This window comes from Cuculus canorus, chromosome 27 (genome assembly GCF_017976375.1).
Source record: "Cuculus canorus isolate bCucCan1 chromosome 27, bCucCan1.pri, whole genome shotgun sequence".
Classification (NCBI taxonomy): Eukaryota; Metazoa; Chordata; class Aves; order Cuculiformes; family Cuculidae; genus Cuculus; species Cuculus canorus.
In genome coordinates, this window is record NC_071427.1 from 3,321,558 (window position 1) to 3,340,228 (window position 18,671).

At 61.6% G+C, this 18,671-nt stretch overlaps 1 protein-coding gene across 1 annotated transcript; it reads right to left on the minus strand.

Annotated features, from left to right (window-relative positions):
• Nucleotides 1–581: 581 nt before the first annotated feature.
• On the minus strand, nucleotides 582–17,241 carry HCN2 (hyperpolarization activated cyclic nucleotide gated potassium and sodium channel 2). The gene is made up of 8 exons (XM_054050453.1): nucleotides 16,729–17,241; nucleotides 9,739–10,162; nucleotides 5,902–6,063; nucleotides 4,440–4,658; nucleotides 4,105–4,251; nucleotides 3,619–3,859; nucleotides 3,275–3,439; nucleotides 582–2,472 (listed from the first exon to the last, which is right to left on the minus strand). The coding sequence occupies exons 1-8, from the start codon at nucleotides 17,175–17,177 to the stop codon at nucleotides 1,520–1,522; spliced, it is 2,760 nt and encodes a 919-aa protein (XP_053906428.1). The 5' UTR covers nucleotides 17,178–17,241; the 3' UTR covers nucleotides 582–1,519.
• Between the last annotated feature and the right edge of the window lie 1,430 nt (nucleotides 17,242–18,671).

The window sequence follows — 18,671 nt, forward strand, 5'->3', positions numbered from 1 at the left end:
TTGGCCCCACTCTCAACTGAGCTATCATGAAATGGTTTGGGTTGGAAGAGACCTCAAAGCCCATCCAGTTCCAAACCTCTGCCATGGGCAGGGACACCTCCCACTGGATCAGGGGCTCCAAGCCCCATCCAACCTGGCCTGGAACACCTCCAGGGATGGGGCAGCCACCACTGCTCTGGGCAAAGTGGGCCAGGGCCTTCCCACACTCAGCGTGAAGAATTTCTTCCTCATCTAAATCTTCCTCTTTGCAATTTAAAGCCATTCCCCCTCATCCTGTGGCTACAGGCCCTTGTAAAGAAGCATCCACTGGCTCCAGTTCACAACCTGCTCTCAGCTCCTTCCTCACTGATGCTGGAGCCAAGGCCATGGGTGCTTACAGCAAGGGGAAAGGTTCTGAGAGAAGGTTTTTTTCGCTGTGGCAGAGAAGCAGCTCTTCAAAGGACAAAGCTGCAGCCTAACTTGGAGCTGTGCCCAGTGGCAGAGCTCCCAGAGCTGGGTGAGGGGAGTGGGAGCAACCGGAGCTGCGTCGGGGAGAGAAGGAGGCGAAGGAGAAGCAGAGACGGAGTCATGCATAGCTCTGTCAGTTGCTGACATTTATTGCACAGGATGGGCTGGATGGAAAGGTGGAAGCTTGGAGCGGGGCCCTGTCCTGCCGGCTGCACAGCTACAGGGTGCCGGGCTGGCGCGTGGTCCCTCGCTCGCAGGCGCTGCATACATTCAACGTGGAAGGCTCCGGAGTGCTCGGCAGAGACTTACATACACACACGCGCGCACACACATCCACCCGTCCATCAGTGCACGCACACAGCTACGCTGCTACACGCAAGTGTCCGCCTTCCCCAGCCTTGGACCTATGGGGCAGCAGCGCCCGTGGGGCACCCCTGGGGTTGGATCCCCAGGCTCCGGCGATGCCTCTGTCCTAACGCTGACTACAGGGAAGTCGGGCTGCGTTCGCCCCCAGGGTCAGGCTAGGGGGGCGCACAGCGTGTACGTGGGGTGCTCGCGAGTCTCCGGGTGACCGTCCCTCAGACCCCGAAACTTACCTCCAGTCCTGAGCTGTCACCCCTCGCCTCGGGTCTGTGGGAGAGGAGGCAGGGATGATGCGCTGGGGCTGGCCAGCGTGCCTAGAGCCCCGGGGAGGTGTCCTGCGGATGCACACACACGGGGCTGTATTCAGGTCATAAATATCCTATACAGAGTTGATCACGGGGGATGATGCAGCAGTGGCTTCTATGGGGCAGCCGGGGAGGCTGGGGGGCAGCGGGAGCTTTGCCGCAGGGAGCAGGAGATGAGGCCAGACTTTGGTCGGAGGCGACGTAGCCGGGGGGGGTCAGCCCGGTCCCCGTGGTGGGCGAGGGGCACAGCGACCCCGTGCCCACCCCCGGCAGCCGCCCCGCTCTGCAGCGTGCGTTGGGGGGGAAGCCGAGGAGCGGGGCTGGCGCGGGACGGCACGGGGCGAGACGGGACTCACTGCTGCGGTCCCCTCTGTCATGCTCGTCCCCACGCAACGGCACGGAGGTCACAAGTTGGAAGACAGCCTGGACTTGGCCGGGTCCGTGTCGGGCGTGCTGGCCACCGAATCCTTGCGGGTGGCCGCCGAGTCCTGCGGCAAAGCTGGTGGCCCCACAAGCACCGCGCTTGCCGATGCCGGGTGGGCTGGAGCCCCTCGCGATGCCGCTTGGCCCCGCAGCGCGGCCGGGGGACCAGGACCCGGCGAGGCAGCAGCCGGACCCCCACTGATGGAGGTGGACGACTCATGTACCGATGCCGGAGGGCTCTGGGTGCTGCCGGCCGCCAGCCCGTGGGGCAGGGAGGGCTGCGATGCCGACAGGGGCCGCGAATCCTGGCTGAGGCTGCTGGTGTGCAGCGCCTGGGTGCTTTTGTGGGCGGCCAAGCGCTGGGGCGAGCCGGGACCCTGCTGCTGGCTGAGGGAGAGCTGGGAGCCCAGCTGCCCCGGGGCGGCTCCGTAGGCGAACGTCCGGCTGGCCAGAGGGCTTTGGGATGGTGGGCTGGCGGCCACGGCAGCAAAGGCGCTGGTGGAGGCGGGCAGAGTGCTGGGCTGCGCCTGGTCCTGCGAGGGCGAAGGGTTGGCGTGGGGCGCCGGGGGCTGCGGCTGCGGCGGGGGGCTCTGCTGTAGCAAGACGGGCGAGACGGCGAAGGGGCTGGGCACGGCTTGGGCGTATTGCAAGCGACGCATCATGCGGGGCGAGCCCAGGGCCATGGAGCCCACCAGCGGGCTCGCCATCTGCGGGCAGAAGCTCATGGCGACAGCTTGTTGGAGGGTGGCGATGGCAGAGGTGACCTGGGGCTGAACGGGGCTGTACATGGCCGTGTGCTGCTGCAGTTCCGCTTGCTGCACCATCTCCCGGTCGTACTTGACGATCTCTTGGATGATCTCGTTCTCCTGGTTGTTAAAGACGCCCGAGTTGAGGTCGTGCTGCACTTTATGGAGGAGGATTGAGTTCTTCTTCCCTGGAGGGAGAGAGCCAGGAGAGAATCATAGAATCATTCGGTTGGAAAAGACCTTTGAGATCATCCAGTCCAACTGTAGCTGTCCACCACTGAACCCTCATCTACCCATCTTTTAAACGCCTCCAGGGATGGTGACTCCACCTCTTCCCTGAGCAGCCTCTGCCAGTGCTCGAGAAGCCTTTTGGGGAAGAAATTTCTCTTAACATCCAATCTAAAACCTCCCTCGGTGCAAGTTGAGGCCATTTCCTCTCATCCCATCATTTCTTACTTAGGAGAAGCAACTTGTTACTTGCTTTCTAGAACTTCAAAATGAGTTTTAGAGAGTTTATTTGCTGGGATTTTTCAGTATCATCTCCCCTGGTGCAACTTGAAGCCGTTCTCTCTTATCCTACTGCCCATCACTTGGGCAAAGAGACCGACAGCCACCTCGCTACAAACTCCTTTCAGGCAGTTGCAGAGAATGATGAGGTCTCCTCTCAGCCTTCTCTTCTCCAGGTTAAACAGCGCCAGGTCCCTCAGCCGCCTTTCATAATCCTTGTTCTCCAGCCCCTTCCCCAGCTCCGCTCCCCTTTTCTGGCTGCGCTTCAGCCCCTCAATGTTCTTCTTGGAGTGAGGGACCCAAAACTGGACACAGGATTTGAGGTACGGCCTCACCAGCACCAAGTACAAAGACACAATCGCTTTCCTGGTTCTGCTGCCCACACTGTTTCTGATACAAGTCAAGACGCCCAAGAGAGGGGGAGAACCATGAGAGCCACCCCCACGCTGCCAGGACAGCCCCCCCAGAGCCCCCGTCCCCTACCAATGCGGTCAAGGCGGTCAATGGCCACGGTCTCGAAGGCTCGTCTCATCATGGGGTACTCTTCGAGCACCTCGTTGAAGTTGTCCACCGAGAGCGAGTAGAGGCGGCAGTAGGTGTCCGCCCGGACACTGGCCGTGCGCCGGCCACGGGTCAGCAAGCAGATCTCTGTAGAGGATACAACAGTTCCAAAGTCAAAATACCACCAGCAAGGACTGGAAATCAGGACAGGAGAAGCACATGGGACGAGACCCACTGCGTTGTGGGTCCCCTGGGCTGGCACCAATGTCCCAGTGCCTCTCAGAGACCCCAGGATGGTACCGGAGCTCAGGGTCCTCAGTGCTCACCTCCAAAGTAGGAGCCATCGGAGAGTTTCATCTCCTTGTTGCCCTTGGTGAGGATGCTGACCACGCCGTGCTGGATGAAATACATCTTCTTGCCAATGGTGCCCTCGCGGATGATGTAGTCACCCGGCTGGAACACCTCAAACTTCAGCTTGGTGAGCATGGCCGTGACAAAGTTGGGGTCCGCGTTGGCAAACAGCGGCATGGAAGCCACCAGCTTGCGGCAGTTGAAGTTCACAATTTCCTGCAGGGGAAGGAGGTGAAGGATCAGCCCGAGGAAGCCAACACGGTGACTCCGAGGGCAGCTTCATGAACCCAGAAGATGGCATACACAGAAATCCAAGCACACAAGCTTGTGCGTGGACACACGTATGCTTGGAGCTGCAGAGTTGGAGCAAGAGCAAGAGCTGGTGGGATCTACAGCCTCTTCCACAGCAGGGAGGGCTTCTCAGAAGGCTTCCCATCCTCATCACCCCTCCGGGCTCTCACCTCGCGCAGGGGCTCGTTGAGCTCCCCCAGGATGCTGTCCTCATCGAACATCTTGCCCTGGTAGCGGTGCTCATAGTAGTCGTGGATCTTCTGGCGGAAGTCAGCAGGCAGCTTGTGGAAGGACATGTACTGCTCCACCTGCTTGTACTGTGGGGAGAGGTGGCCTCAGCACCCAGCCGGATCGAACCCCCCACCTACATCCCTGCTCCATGGGGTGGGTCCCACTCCACCAGCCCATCCATCCCTGCCACACCGCAGCTCCCGGAGGGGATACGACGGCCGGGCGCAGAACAGGAGCCGTCCCCATGGATGGTCCCCATCCAGCCCTGTCCTACCTTCTCCTGGTACTGGCGTCGGGAGGAGTCCAGCGATTGGATGAGGGCGGTGGCGTGGCCGATGAACATGGCGTAGCAGGTAGCCCCCACGATCATGCTCAGCATGGTCAGCCAGATGTCGGTCATGCTCTCGGGCGCCTGCTTCCCGTAGCCGATGCAGAGCATGTGGCTCATCGACTTGAAGAGGGCGAAGGAGTACAGCTCGCTCCACGAGTCGTTCTGCAGCGACAGCGATGACGGCGGCGCTCAGCCCTGCCTGACGCACGGCTGCTCACACGCGCCTGTGGGTGTGCGGCTAAAACGCCCTGACCAAAGCCTGGCGGAAAATCGGGGTTCTCTGCTCCATCCAACCTGGTCTGGAACCCCTCCAGGGATGGGGCAGCCACCACTGCTCTGGGCAACCTGGGCCAGGGGCTCCCCACCCTCACAGCAAAACATTTCCTCCTAAGATCTCATCTCAATCTCCCCTCTTTCAGCTGAAAACCATTCCCCTCATCCTATCCCTGCCCTCCCTGATCCAGAGCCTCTCCCCAGCTTTCCTGGAGCCCCTTTCAGCACTGGAAGCTGCTCTAAGGTCTCCCCACAGCCTTCTCCTCTCCAGGCTGAACAATCCTGATCTCTCAGCCTGTCCTCATACAGGAGGTTCTCCAGCCCTTGGATCATCTCCATGGCCTCCTCTGCACTCGCTCCAACAGCTCCATGTCCTTCCTGTGCTGAGGACTCCAGAACTGGACATGGGGCTCCAGGTGGGTCTCCCCAGATGGGCAGAATCCCCTCCCTCCCTGCTGGTCCCTCTGCTCTGGATGCAGCCCAGGACACGGTTGGTTTCTGGGCTGTGAGCACACATTGCCACCTCATGTCGAGCTTCTCCTCCCCCTGCACCCCAAGTCCTTCTCCTGCTGCTCTCAACCACTGAGTTATTTCAGCGCTCACGCGCAGGACCGTGTGGACACAGCTGAGACAGCGGTCAGGGATGCGCTGGTGGCTCTTGGGGCAGGAATCTTCCAGCCCAGCCTGAAGCAAAGCCCTGGTTTTCTCCCCCCAGGAATGAAGCAGCCGGGGAAGAAGAAGCACGAGATGGGGAGGAAAGGAAGGAGAAAAATCCGGATGGGAGGAACGGAGATGGAAACACCAGCAGAACGGAAGACGGACAGAGGGAGAAGAGCCATTAGCAGCAGGCTGCAGGGCTGAGAGGGAGCAATTAGAAGAAAGTTAGCCCATTATTTATTAATAGTAGCTTTGTTGCTAATTAGCAGGAGAAGGCAGCAGGGGATGGGGCAGAGCATCGTGTCAGCATCTCAGCAATCCCCTGCCATGGTCCCATGAGACCTCACCCTGCGGACACAGCTGTGGGCACCACAGCACCAGCATCTCTGGGGCGAGTAGGGAGAGGCCAGACGCTACGGGGATGGAGGGGAGTCTGGGGCACGAGTGACCCTGTGGGGTTGGGGCTGCCACTCACCACCATCCCGTTGATGGAGACCCAGCAGTTCTGGGGGAAATCCTGCAGCATGGGCACGAGGAACTGGAGGCAGCCGTCCCAGTGGCAGAGCAGCAGCATCATGCCGATGAGGTTGATGATCCTCATCACCGCGCTGGCCAGGTCGTAGGTCATGTGGAAAATCTGCAAGCGGAGGGGACAGGGTGGGATGGCAGAGGGTAAACACAGGGATCATAGAATCATAGAATGGTTTGGGTTGGAAGGGACCTCAAAGCCAATCCAGTTCCATCACCTCCCACTGGATCAGGGGCTCCAAGCCCCATCCAACCTGGCCTTGAACCCCTCCAGGGATGGAGCAGCCACCACTGCTCTGGGCAACCTGGGCCAGGGCCTCCCCACCCTCACAGCAAAACATTTCTCCCTAAGATCTCATCTCCAGCTCCCCTCTTTCAACTCAAACCCATTCCCCTTATCCTCTCCCTGTCCTCCCTGATCCAGAGCCCCTCCCCAGCTTTCCTGGAGCCCCTTTCAGCCCTGGAAGCTGCTCTATGGTCTCCCCACAGCCTTCTCCAGGCTGAACAACCCCAACACTCTCAGCCTGTCCTCCTACAGGAGGTTCTCCAGCCCTCGGATCATCTCCGTGGTCTCCTCTGGCCTCGCTCCAACAGCTCCACATCCTTCTTGTGGATCATCTCCCCACTGCCTGGCTCCACTCAGGACATCAACCCTCATGGCCTCAGCCCTTCCCGAGGCGGCTGCGCTCCACCTTCCTATTTATAGCCGCTGGGATGCCGCCACGCTGCCACCCCGGAATGCGCTAATGGCTGCGAGCTTTGATGAGGATGAGGCAGAGACAGTGGGTTCTCAGGGAGAACCAAAGCTCTGGGGATTGGCGAGGGTGAAGTCGGAGGTGCCCACATCAAGGTGAGGGTGAATGGAGACTCCGATCTCGGGAGAGCAGCCAGGGCAGCTCCAAGCAGTCCACTTTGCTGAAGAAACCACCATGATGGGCTGTGTCCCTCCAGGACCCATCAGAAACACCCAAGGAGAGTCCCCAGGGTGGGTGTGGGAGGGAGCCACGACCACAAGGACCCACCATAGTCCTCCCAGGATCAGATCTCTGTCATGGAAGGGTTTGCAGCAGCTCCTCCAGGAGCATCTGGAGAACACTGCTCACCCACAGCCCATGAGAGCTTCCTCTGAGAGCTTCCTCTGGCCACATCCCGGTCCCAGCTTGGCCGGAGCACCCATCACCCCAAGGCAAATCCAGGAGGGAGAAAGGTGTTCTCCTGGCTACAAACTGAGCTGAGGACTCGTTCCTTTTCCTTTAATATTTTGAGGGTCTAGAAAAAATGAATTCGAGGGGGAGGGAGAACTAAAACGACAAATAATTACCCTCCTTGCAGTGTAACCCACAATCCCGGCTGCAGAGCCAAGGCTGGAGGTCCACAGCATCGCATGGAGCAGGAACACGGCAAGGACAAGGAGAAGGGCAAGGAGAAGGGCAAGGAGAAGGGCAAGGAGAAGGGCAAGGAGAAGGGCAAGGAGAAGGGCAAGGAGAAGGGCAAGGGCATCAGCATGGGCACAGCATCCCTTTCCCTGCACCCACCCTGGGTCCAAGGCTGCCTGCGCAGGCAGAGCCAGGGGGATGTGCGAGGGGTGAGGAAGAGGCAGCCTGGGGTGAGGAAAAGCAGGAGGAACCCTATTCCCATCACCGCCAGCCTCAGGCACATCTCTTCCCCACTCCAGCCAGTGCCACCACTAAGACTCCTGTGGGCAAAAATCCAGAACACAAAAGCCCCTCCAGAGATGCTCCGGTAGCATCTGCCAACCCCCGAGGACCTGCAAGAGCAAGCAAGGTCCTGGCAGGGATGGGGACCGCATTCTGCTCCCATCCCCTGTAAGCGGATGTGATTACCAGGATAATCCGCACAGGTTTAACTCGTCCTCAGGGTTCTCCCTGCTAAGTCTCATCTGAAAGTGAAAAGGGCGCAGAGCCAGAGCCCTGACATGGGAGGGACACGGTTGGGACACAGGGGGGGATATGGGGGGGACACAGAAGGGATGGGGGCATGGGGAGGGATGAAGGCAGGAGGGGGGTGAAGGCAGGGAAGGGGGTGAAGGCAGGAGGGGGGTGAAGGCAGGAGGGGGGTGAAGGCGAGAGGGGGGTGAAGGCGAGAGGGGGGTGAAGGCGAGAGGGGGGTGAAGGCAGGGAAGGGGAGATGAAGGCAGGGAAGGGGAGATGAAGGCAGGGAAGGGGAGATGAAGGCAAGGAGGGAGGTGAAGGCAGGAGGGGGGTGAAGGCAGGAGGGGGGTGAAGGCAGGAGGGAGATGAAGGCAGGGAAGGGGAGATGAAGGCAGGGAAGGGGAGATGAAGGCAGGAGGGAGATGAAGGCAGGAGGGAGATGAAGGCAGGGAGGGGGGTGAAGGCAGGAGGGGGGTGAAGGCAGGAGGGAGATGAAGGCAGGGAGGGGGATGAAGGCAGGGAGGGGGATGAAGGCAGGAGGGGGGTGAAGGCAGGGAGGGAGGTGAAGGCAGGGAGGGAGGTGAAGGCAGGGAGGGAGGTGAAGGCAGGAGGGGGGTGACGGCAGGGAGGGGGGTGAAGGCAGGAGGGGGGTGAAGGCAGGAGGGGGGTGAAGGCAGCCTGGCTGGAGCTGCAGCCAGCCCCCAACTCCTCTGCCGCAGGAACCAGGGCAGCCCCCAGCACTGCTGCGATGCTCGAGGCTCTGCCGGGCACTGTGCAGAATAGCCGGGCTCAACCCTGCCAGCCCCATGCGTGCCGGAAGGCTGAGTCCCCACGGAGCTGTGGGAAGAGCCACGTGCCAGGGGCTGCAGGGTTTGCATTGCGGGGTGAGGCCAGGACAGAGAGAGAGAGACAGAGGCGCTGCCAAGCACAAACCTCCAGCACCCACCGAGCTCGCAGAGCAGCTCTGTGTTTGCAGGGTGGAAGCCCAGAAGGGTCCTGTGTCAACCCCGAGACCGCTGGAGCCGATGGCACCGCCGTGCCCAGGCATCGCTGGTCTTTGCCGCGCTGCCGGACATCCTCCAGAGCCTCCACGGGGAGGTCATTCATGGCCAAGAACCACCATCCATGCCCTCGCCAAGCCTGGAGACACGGTGGCGGTGGTGGTGGTGGTGGAGAAGGGAGCCCGCGGGCACGCAACAGGCTCCACGCCGCAGCCGGCACCCGCGCAGCTCCAGCCGGCCGAGCTGCCACGCGGCAAAGCTTCGTCTTGACACGATGACATGTCCCAACACAATGACAGGTCCCAACATGATGGCACAGCCCCTCGCAGCCCTGGGTGCGCCGAGCCTGGGCAACATCCACTCTCCCACCCTGGGATCTCAGCATCCCTGAGGGGTCAGAGGTCTTCCAGCCATTCCCAGTGTCTCCCAGTGGAGCTACTGGTAGAGCACAGGGTGGCACGCTTGCTTGTGCCAGCTCTGCTGTCACCCATGGGTGGTGCCGTATCATCACACCGGGAGCGGCTGTGCAAAGCTCAGCACCATGGCACACGCGTGTACACACACACACACACTCACTCTATCTTTGTGCTGAAGTGGACTGGGAACACTCTCACATCCCACCTCTACCACTGAGTCCACCACCAGGTCGACCACAAACCAGGTCTTGAGGCACTTCTTGATCTTCTCTGTCCCATTGGGGACACCCAGAACCTGCTCCCCCTCCAAGGAGGGTCACAGTTGCCCACCAGCTCCACACACCACAGCCCCACAGACCCCATCCAACCCACAACCGGCTCCTCGGGCAACCCTGAGCCCCACCACGGTGACAGGGACCCCTCCTGGCTCCTGCTTTCTCCAGCTGTTCACACCACACCACCATGGGACTCCTACCTCTTCCCACTGATGGATGTAGCGGATGAGCCGGGAGAGGCGGAGGAGCCGCAGGAGGCTGAGGATCTTGGTGAAGCGGACGATGCGGAGGGCACGGGCTGTCTTGTAGACCTCCGAGTCTATGCCCTTCTCCACAATGAGGAAGACGTAGTCCACAGGGATAGAGGAGATAAAGTCTACCACAAACCAGGTCTTGAGGTACTTCTTCTTGATCCTCTCGGGGTCCAGGATGATTTCCGTGTTGTCCTCAATGACAATCCCTGTCCGGAAGTTCAGCACAAGGTCCATCAAGAAGAAGGTGTCGGACACTACGTTGAACACGATCCAGGGTGCCGTGGTCTCCTCCTTGAAGAAGGTGATGCCCACGGGAATGATGATCAGGTTGCCCACCATGAAGAGCAGCATCGTGAAGTCCCAGTAAAACCTGGGGAGCGAAAGGATGGAGGAGAGTGTCACCAGCACCTGCAGTCACCTCCCTTGTCAAGGGGGTCCCGGCCATCGCACCCTGCCCTACGGAACCTGTGCTACCACAGCGATGTCACTCTGATGCCACCTCTGCCTTAAGCTTCTACCCAGGGACACATCCTGCAGCCCAGCACAGTCCTGGCTGCACCTGGGGGTGCAGGATGAGGTTGGGGGGTGCTGGCTGAGGTTGGGACTCTTTCTGCTGTGCTGGTTTGATCCGCACTGAGCATCCAACCCAGGAAGGTCCTGGGGTGAGGGGAGAACGATGCTGCCAAGTCCCAACGGGTGAGACCATCCTGGTGGGTTGGGGACCACACTCCTCCCCAACCTGCCCGCCGCCGCGGTGGGGAATCGCACGCTCCACAGGCAGAGCTTAAAGTTACGGGTGGAGGCAGCCCCCAGCTCTCCCCGGTCCCCAAGGATGGGGACAGAGTCCCCAGGGACAGCCAGGACCATCCTATCCAGCACCCTCTGGACCTGGCGGTGGTTCCAGTGTCGGGGTGTGCAGGGCAGCAACTGCGTGCTGGACACCGGGAGTGGTGGAAGGAGCCACGATAGCGGTGGAAAAGGCACAATAGCGATGGAAAAGCCACGACAGCGGTGGAAGGAGCCACGGTGGCTCCCGGCGCAGCAGATCACGTACAGCTGCAGCTGGAGCATCGCCCGCAGCCCCAGCCAGACAGAGGGGGTGGGCGCCCGCCTTTGCCTCTGCCTGGGTTGCACGGCTCCTCCGCCGCCTCCGCCCTCTCCTGCCTCACCCCCATCCTTCTCTCTTTTCTCCTTGACGTCGTCTTCTGGGCCACAGATGACCTTTCTGAGCGCCTGCAAGGTCACAGCAGCCTCATCCGGACAGGACCCAGCAGAGGGGATCCCGGCCCCTCGCCGCTGGTCTGGGGAGCAGGAGGAGAGGATGCTCCTCAGCCCCACGGATGCTCAGGACCCACACATCTCAGCCCACCCCAGGCAGGAGCCCCCAGGAGCTGCAGGCTGATGGGCAGGGGGTGTTTCCAGGGACTTGGGACAAGGGGGGACACCTCTTGCACACAGGAAAAGGAGATGGGCTGGATCCACCCACCCCCCTTCTCCCAGTGCAGATTAGCGCAGGACCAGAAGGAGCGGAGCATCCCAGCTCCTGACCTTTCTCCAATGACACCTTCCCCATGTGAGACATTGTCATGGCAACCGGGAGTGATGTCACCGCTGCACAAGGATGACTTCACACCCAGGGCTGTCTTCTAAACAGGAGGAGGGGGTTGTCCTCCCCCTGCAACCCACTGACCCCCTCCGGGCACCGAATGGCTCCAGTGCCCCACAACCCCTCCACGGGCAGCGAGGCTGTGGTGGACCCTGCTGGACCTCAGGCTCCACAGCATGAACCCTCGGAGACGGCGGCATCATCGGCAGAGCCGCTGCTGGGACCCATGGCAGCAGCACCAGGCTGGATTGGTCCCGCAAATCGCCCGCCAGCAGCTCCAGCTGACCCTCCAGACTGACCCTGCTGCACAAAGCGAGTCCCATGGGGGCATCAGGCATGCAAGCTTGGGAAGAATAATGATTAAATAACCACGCCAGCTGGGCAAAACTCTCCACTGGCTCAAATCCCTTTGCAATCTGGCTGAGCCAGGGCAGAATCCGGCCTGCTGAGAAAGAAAAACTGCTCCTGATCCCCCCCCCCCTCCAACACACATAACTGACTCTGTGCGATCTCTTTGAGATCCTGGGTGCGATGCCAATGCTCTCTTCCTCGGAGGGCAGCGTGTGCATAGGAAAAAAGATCCAATCCAGGCTACTAAAAATACCTGAAAATGAATTAATTAGGATCCTTGGCACTCCTTTGCTTGCTTCTGACCCAGTTGAACAACAGGGATGGTGACAGAAGAGGTCGAAAGCCCCTGAGAGCAGCGGCTGCTGCGCTTCTACTCCATCGGCTGCCCCAAAGCCTGGCCCAGCGGTGCTGCCCCGCAGGAACTGGGTGGGAGCTAAGTCGGAGCTGAGCAACCCCACCAAGTCCCAGGGAGCCCACGATCCCTCTGCCCCCGAGATCCCAAAGCACGTCCCTCCACAGAGCTGCCACCTCCCTGGCACCTCAAAAACCCTGATGGACACCTTGAGGCTGGAGAGGTGTGGGACAATCCCAATGGCTGCAGGAGCAAAGCCTCTGTGTCCTCCTGCTGTAACCACATGAAAGTGAGCCAGGAGAACCCCCCCGGTCCAGGGCACATGGTTGCAGGACACCAGGGATGTCCTGGCTCAGCTCCATCACCACCACACACAGCTCCAGGTGGGCTGCAGGGGATGATCCAACTGCCTCCATGTGCTCGGTGCATCACAGAGCTCCCCTCTCCGGCAATTCCATTGACCAGGCAAGGATCTACCTACTTGCCAGCCTGCTTGGCCAGATGAAGCACCTTCTCAAGACCCTGCTCTGCAGGAGGAGCCCCCCAAGAGCTGAGCCTCTTGGCTTGGACCAGGTTGCAAACGGTTGGGCTGCCTGGTGGGCGGTAGAAGCTCAGGATTGGTGCGGGATTGGCGCTTCACAAACTCACACTAAATACTCATATTCTAAAAGAATGAGGTCGCACTTAGAAGTGGGTTAAGAAGCCAACAGCAGAAGTTTGCCCAAGCTCCATGAACAGCGAGGCACAGCGCCCAACGCACCATCCCGCCCTGTCCCAGTACAGCCAGTTGCGATGAATGACTGGTGCTGCTTTCTCCTGGAAAAGCCTTTTACCGCAGGGGTCCCTGGGGATTGGGGATAAAGGCTTTGCAAATCGCTCAAGGACCCAAGCCCTCACAATCCCACCCAGAAGCATCTCTTCCCTGAAGACCGAGTTGTGCCTTTCAGCATCTCCGAGTCCAACTGTCCCACACGGATGCCGCAGAGGGGGTGAGAAGCTCCGTGGCAGCCTCATGGGAGAGAATGGGAACACCTTCACAAGCAGCAGCGCTGGCACACACATCGGGAGCGACAGCAGCCAGAAAGCCCAGTTCCTCCGCTCAGGAACCCCAACGGTGGCACCAACAGGTTGGCAGCACCATCCAGGCAGCGCAAAACCCCAGAAACCATTGTCACAGCAGAAGAGGAAAGTTCTGGCCAAGCAGCAGCAGGGACACAAGCTCTCGATGTGGATTCACTCCCGATTCAGGTGAGGGACTGGCTCTTGCAACAGGAAAACCCACGGCTCAGCTCCAAACCCCGTGCCTCGTGGCAGGAAGGGATGCTCAGCATCAGGCAGCGGGCACAGGGAGACGGGCACCACCACCACCAAATCACCGGCTGCACACAGCTCATAGCATCCCTGCTGCATCCAGCAAGGTGCCGGGGCTGAATCCTCCTCCCGGGCTTATGCAAGCCTCTCACTGGCGAGAAGGAGATGGGATGGAGCACTGAGCTGGAGCACCCACTCCCCAGCACCCAGGCGACAGTCGCTCCCCTGGGAATGCTGTTGGCTCCTCCTTGACCCTGGCCCTGCACATATCTCCACTCCTGAGGTCTCGCAACACCCCAGCCCTGGTGCTGTGGGTGCACACGGGGTATAAAGACGAGAGCCAGACCAACAACGTGCCCCGAGTCACTGCAAAACGAGGGTTGGATACAGCTCCCATCTCCCAGCCCAGCTCCAAGGAGCAGAAACCCCAAGAGAAACAACAAAAAAGTCAATGTTAGCTGGGTTTTACCCTCCCATCAATAAAGACCAGAAGAAGCAACCACGGAGAAGACACTGAGCACGACACCCGAAAGGAGGGAGCTCTGCTCGACACCGCAGCAAACATTCACAAGGTCTCTTCCACCAGATTTGCAGCTCCTGAGCTCAACCAACCACCCAGGCTGCTTCCTAATAATTCAATATTTATGGGAATAGCAACTTTCATTCCTGGAGCAAATCTGCCCCGGAATGAATAATCATAGGAGCGTGTCCATGAGGAGACAGGATCTCCAAACAACTCCGATTATGAAATGATGTCACATATGCAGATGCGTAATGATTATATCTTAAGATAAGAAAATGGGCTTTGCAAGGCAAACACCGGTTCAGCAGCAGCACCAGGTAAACGTAACATATTTTTGAAGGCAGGACAATGTGGAATAGGTGGACACATCCTCGACACGCACGAGCAGAGTGGGGTCCTCACGTCTGAGCTATCAGCCCTACATGGAGCCGACCCTGTTTATGTGCACGTTTGTACGCCCAGACGATGCCGCGGCTCCGCCGGCAGCTCCTCCCTGCTGGGCAGGGAACTCTCCTACGCCACTTGCAGCATCAAAACACAGGCAGCGGCTCTTCCCCAATGGGTTTCAAGTCTTGATAGCAACTCCAGGAGGGATGGAGCCAGCGTGGGGCAGGGTGACTCCCCAAGGTCACCCCAGTGCTGACTGGCACCCGCCTGCTTGGGGAGCGATGCCGGGGAAGCCTCGGAGGCTTCGCTCCTGCTGTGGGCTCACTGCAGGGAGTCCTTGATCTCGGCTACACCGTGAGCGATGCCGTCGGGTCTGTGGCTTGGCCGGCTTGGAGAAGCAGAGCAGGCAACGTGTTGGGGACGGCAGGGCCAGGCTGTCACCCTGCTCCCAGCCTCCCCCAAGAGCAACTGAGGGGGAAGCGGAGCACGGGAAGCGTGGAAGGGCAGAGCCTCCCAGCTCCTAGGTGTTGAGGATCCACCTGGCATCCCCACACACACCCAGTCGCGGCAGGGACGATGGAGCTCCCTCCACCGTGGGATCAGCGATGGCTGCGTGGTGCAACCGCCCCTCACCCTGGCTCTGCAGCAGACCCGGGTCCTCGCCGGTGGGGCAACGAGTGGGCTCTGACACACCCCGCTAGCAGGTTCCCGATGGGAATATCTGCTAGAGGTCAGCCCCAAGATGAGGCTGAAGACCTCCAGCTGCTCCTCTGGAAGATGCCAGATCAGCCCAGGAGCAGCACGTCAGGGTGGGAGCCAGAGGTGCAGGCATTGGTCCCTGCTCCAAGCTCACCCAGAGAGCGCAGACCCCACCACCCACCACCTCCTCCTGCCCCGGGGACCCCCCGAGTGCCAGCAGTGAGCAATTCCCAGAGTCTGGCTTGGTGGCATCCAGCAAACCCTCCCTCCGGCTTCTCCAAACCAGGCATCAGCACCGCAGCAGAACGACTCAAAGCTGAGCCCCTCGGTCCCCCCTCAGCCCCTCCGAGCTCGCCGGACCAGGACAGCTGGCTCCGCAGGGAAGGACTCATCCACCCATCCCTGCAAGATGCTGTGCCGCCTGCTCCGGCTGTTCGAGCCGTGCATCCCTCCTGGCAGCCTGCACACAGCCTGGGAAGCATTTTGCCACTTCTGAGTTTCCCCAGAGCTCAGGAGACAGAAGGGAGATGAAGCCGCAGAGCCCTCCCTGCCTGGGTTTGCCATTGCTCGGCTGGAAGCTACACCGGCTGCATTTCCGGGGCACTGGTCCTCCTGGGAGCCAGATGAATCCCTCCCCAAACTCCTCGAATCTTAGGGACAGGATCAGGCCTGTCTGGGGGAGGGGAACCCTGCACAGAGCTCTGCTTGGAGAGCAGCGCATCGCCCAAACCCAAGAGGGGAGGGAGGGTGATCCCTTCCCCTGGAGCAGTTTGGGGACAGACCCACCGCCCAGTGGGGCTCCAGAGGGGCTGCGATCAGCCCAGAAGGATGATGCCCGGAAAAAAGAAGATGCTCAGCCCTCCCCTGCCAAAGCAGAGGCCTCAGCACCTCCGGATTAGCGGCTGCTCCGCTGGGGAGGGGGATGCCCAGCCGCCAGCCTCTCCCTGCACACAGGCAGCATCCGCACTGCCACCTCCAGCACAGCTCAAGGTGCCCTCTCCCAGGACATGGCTTGGCTCGGCACGGCCTCCACTCCTCCTGACTCCCATCCCCACCCACGCTCCCAGGGGCTGGATGCTCCAGCCCGATTCTCCATCCCAGCGTCATGCTCCAGCACGGCCAAATCCTCCATCCCTGCAGGATGCTCTGGTCCGGCCCAATGCTCCATCCCACGGGATGCTCCATCCCTGCAGGATGCTCCAGCCCCACAGGATGCACCGACCCTTCCTGCTGCTCCATCCTCGCAGGATGCTCCATCCCAAAGACATGCACCAACCCCATCCTCATCCTCCAGCCCTCAGGATGCTCCATCCCAACAGGGTGCACCAAACCCATCCTCATGCTCCATCCCCAAAAGATGCTCTGCCTGGTCCAACGCTCCAGCCCTGAAGGATGCTCCATCCTAATGGGATGCACCGGCCCTTCCCAATGCCTCATCCCTGCAGGATTCTCTATCCCAGCCTGATGCTCCATCACCCGGGATGCTCCATCCCAATGGGATGCACCAACTCTTCCTGATGCTCCATGCCTGCAGCATGCTCTGTCCTGGCCAGATGCTCCATCTCCTGGGATACTCCATCCCAAGGGGATGCACCGACTATTCCCAATACGCCATCTCCCGGGATGCTCCATCCCAACAGGATGCACCGGTCCATTCCTGATGCTCCATCCCCCCGGGCCTCGGAACACCGCGGGATCCCCGCGCACCTGAAGTCGCTGTAGGGATGGATGATCCAGGCTCCCGCCGACTTGACTCGCTCCTGCTCCCTTTCCACCGCCTTCTGGGAGCCGAACATCCGCAGCGAGAACTTGTTGACGCCGGGCTGGAGCATGGCCCCGAACTGCCGCTGCATGAAGCTGGCCTGGCTCCCGCGAGCCTCCTCTCCCGCATCCTCCTCGGCAGCCTTGGCCCCACCGGGAGAACCGGAGCCGCCGCCGCCGCCGCAGGAGAAGGAGACCTTGGGCTCCCGAGGTGGCTCGGAACCGGGGCTCCGCGGCGGCTCCCCCCGCCGGCATTCGCCGTTCGGAGATCCCTTGCCGCCGCGACCCCTCGCCCGCCCCGCAGAACCGCCGCCACGCTTGGAGGCATCGCTCCCCGCCGCCGCCGCCGCTTCCTCCTCGGCCGCCGCCGCCGCCGCCTCCCGGCCCGCCCGCATCCTCCCGCTGCCGCCCAGACACCGGCGGGTGAGTGGCGCCCGCCGCCGCGGCGGGGACGGGGATGGGCGGAGGAGATGGGGAGGGGATGGGAGGAACGGGGGCGGGAACGGCGAGGGGATGGACGGGGAGGAGCGGGGGCGGAGACGGGGAGGGGATGGGGAGGGCGGTGGTAACGGGAGGAACAGGGAGGGGGTGGGAATAGAGAGGGGATGAACGGGGAGGGGGTGGGAATAGAGAGGGGATGAACGGGGAGGGGATGGAGAAGGGATGGGCCGGGAGGGGATGGACGGGGAGGAGCGGGGGCGGAGACGGGGAGGGGATGGTAACGGGAGGACCGGGGAGGGAGTGGGAATAGGAAGGGGATGAACGGGGAGGGGGTGGATGGGGAGGACCGGGGGCGGAGACGGGGAGGGGATGGGAAAGGCGGTGGTAACGGGAGGACCGGGGGCCGGGACAGGGCTGAGGATGGGGAGAGGATGGAGAGGGGATGGATGGGGAGGGGATGGGAAAGGCGGTAGTAACGGGACCGGGGGCGGGGACAGAGGAGAGGATGGGGAGGACGGTGGGGACGGGGAGGAGACGGACGGGGAGGACCGGGGGCGGGGATGGGATGGGGATAGGGAGGGCTGTGGTAACGAGAGGACCGGGGACGGGGAGGGGGTGGGAATGGGGAGGGGGTGAAGGATGAACGGGGAGGGGATGGGGAGGGCGGTGGTAACGAGAGGACCGGGGGCGGGGACAGGCGAGAGGATGGGGAGGACGGTGGGAGCGAGGAGGGGACGGACGGGGAGGACCGGGGGCGGAGACGGGGAGGGGATGGACGGAGAAGGGATAGGGAGGGCGGTGGGGAAGGCGGTGGTAACGGGAGGACCGGAGGCGGAGACAAGAGGAGAGGATGGGGAGGACCGGAGACGGGGAGGGGATGGGATGGGCCGCGCGGATGGGGAGGAGTTTGGGGACCGGGAGGACCGGGGAAGGGGATGGGGAGGACCGGGATGGAAGCGGGGCCGGGCGGCTCCGCATCTCTCCCCTAGGGCACAGCTCCCCCCGACGGCCCCGGGAGCCGCCCCGCTCCTCCCGATAGCCGCAGCCATCGCCACCGAGAGCGGAGCGGAGCCGGGACGGAGCCCTGGCGGCTTCGCAGCTCCCCCCACCGGCAGCACCGGCAAACGGAGCCCGACGGTCACCGGTCCCCACTGTGAAACGCCCGTTCACATCTCCGCCCCGGGCTGTCCGCGACCCTCCTCGGGCCGGGAACGGACCCCACGGTCCCTCATCCCGGCGCTGAGACCCCTGTCCCGAGCTGGGAGGGATCGGAGATGGGGATGGAAGCCCAGGACTGGCACTCTGGGAGTGGGGGTGTCCTGAGTGTCCCAGGAATAACGCGGGCCAGCAAAGCACAGCTGGGCAGCATCCTGATGGACACCCACACCATGGTGGACACAGCCCACCTCGGTGCTTCGGCTGCAGGGAATCAGCGAGACCAGCATCTC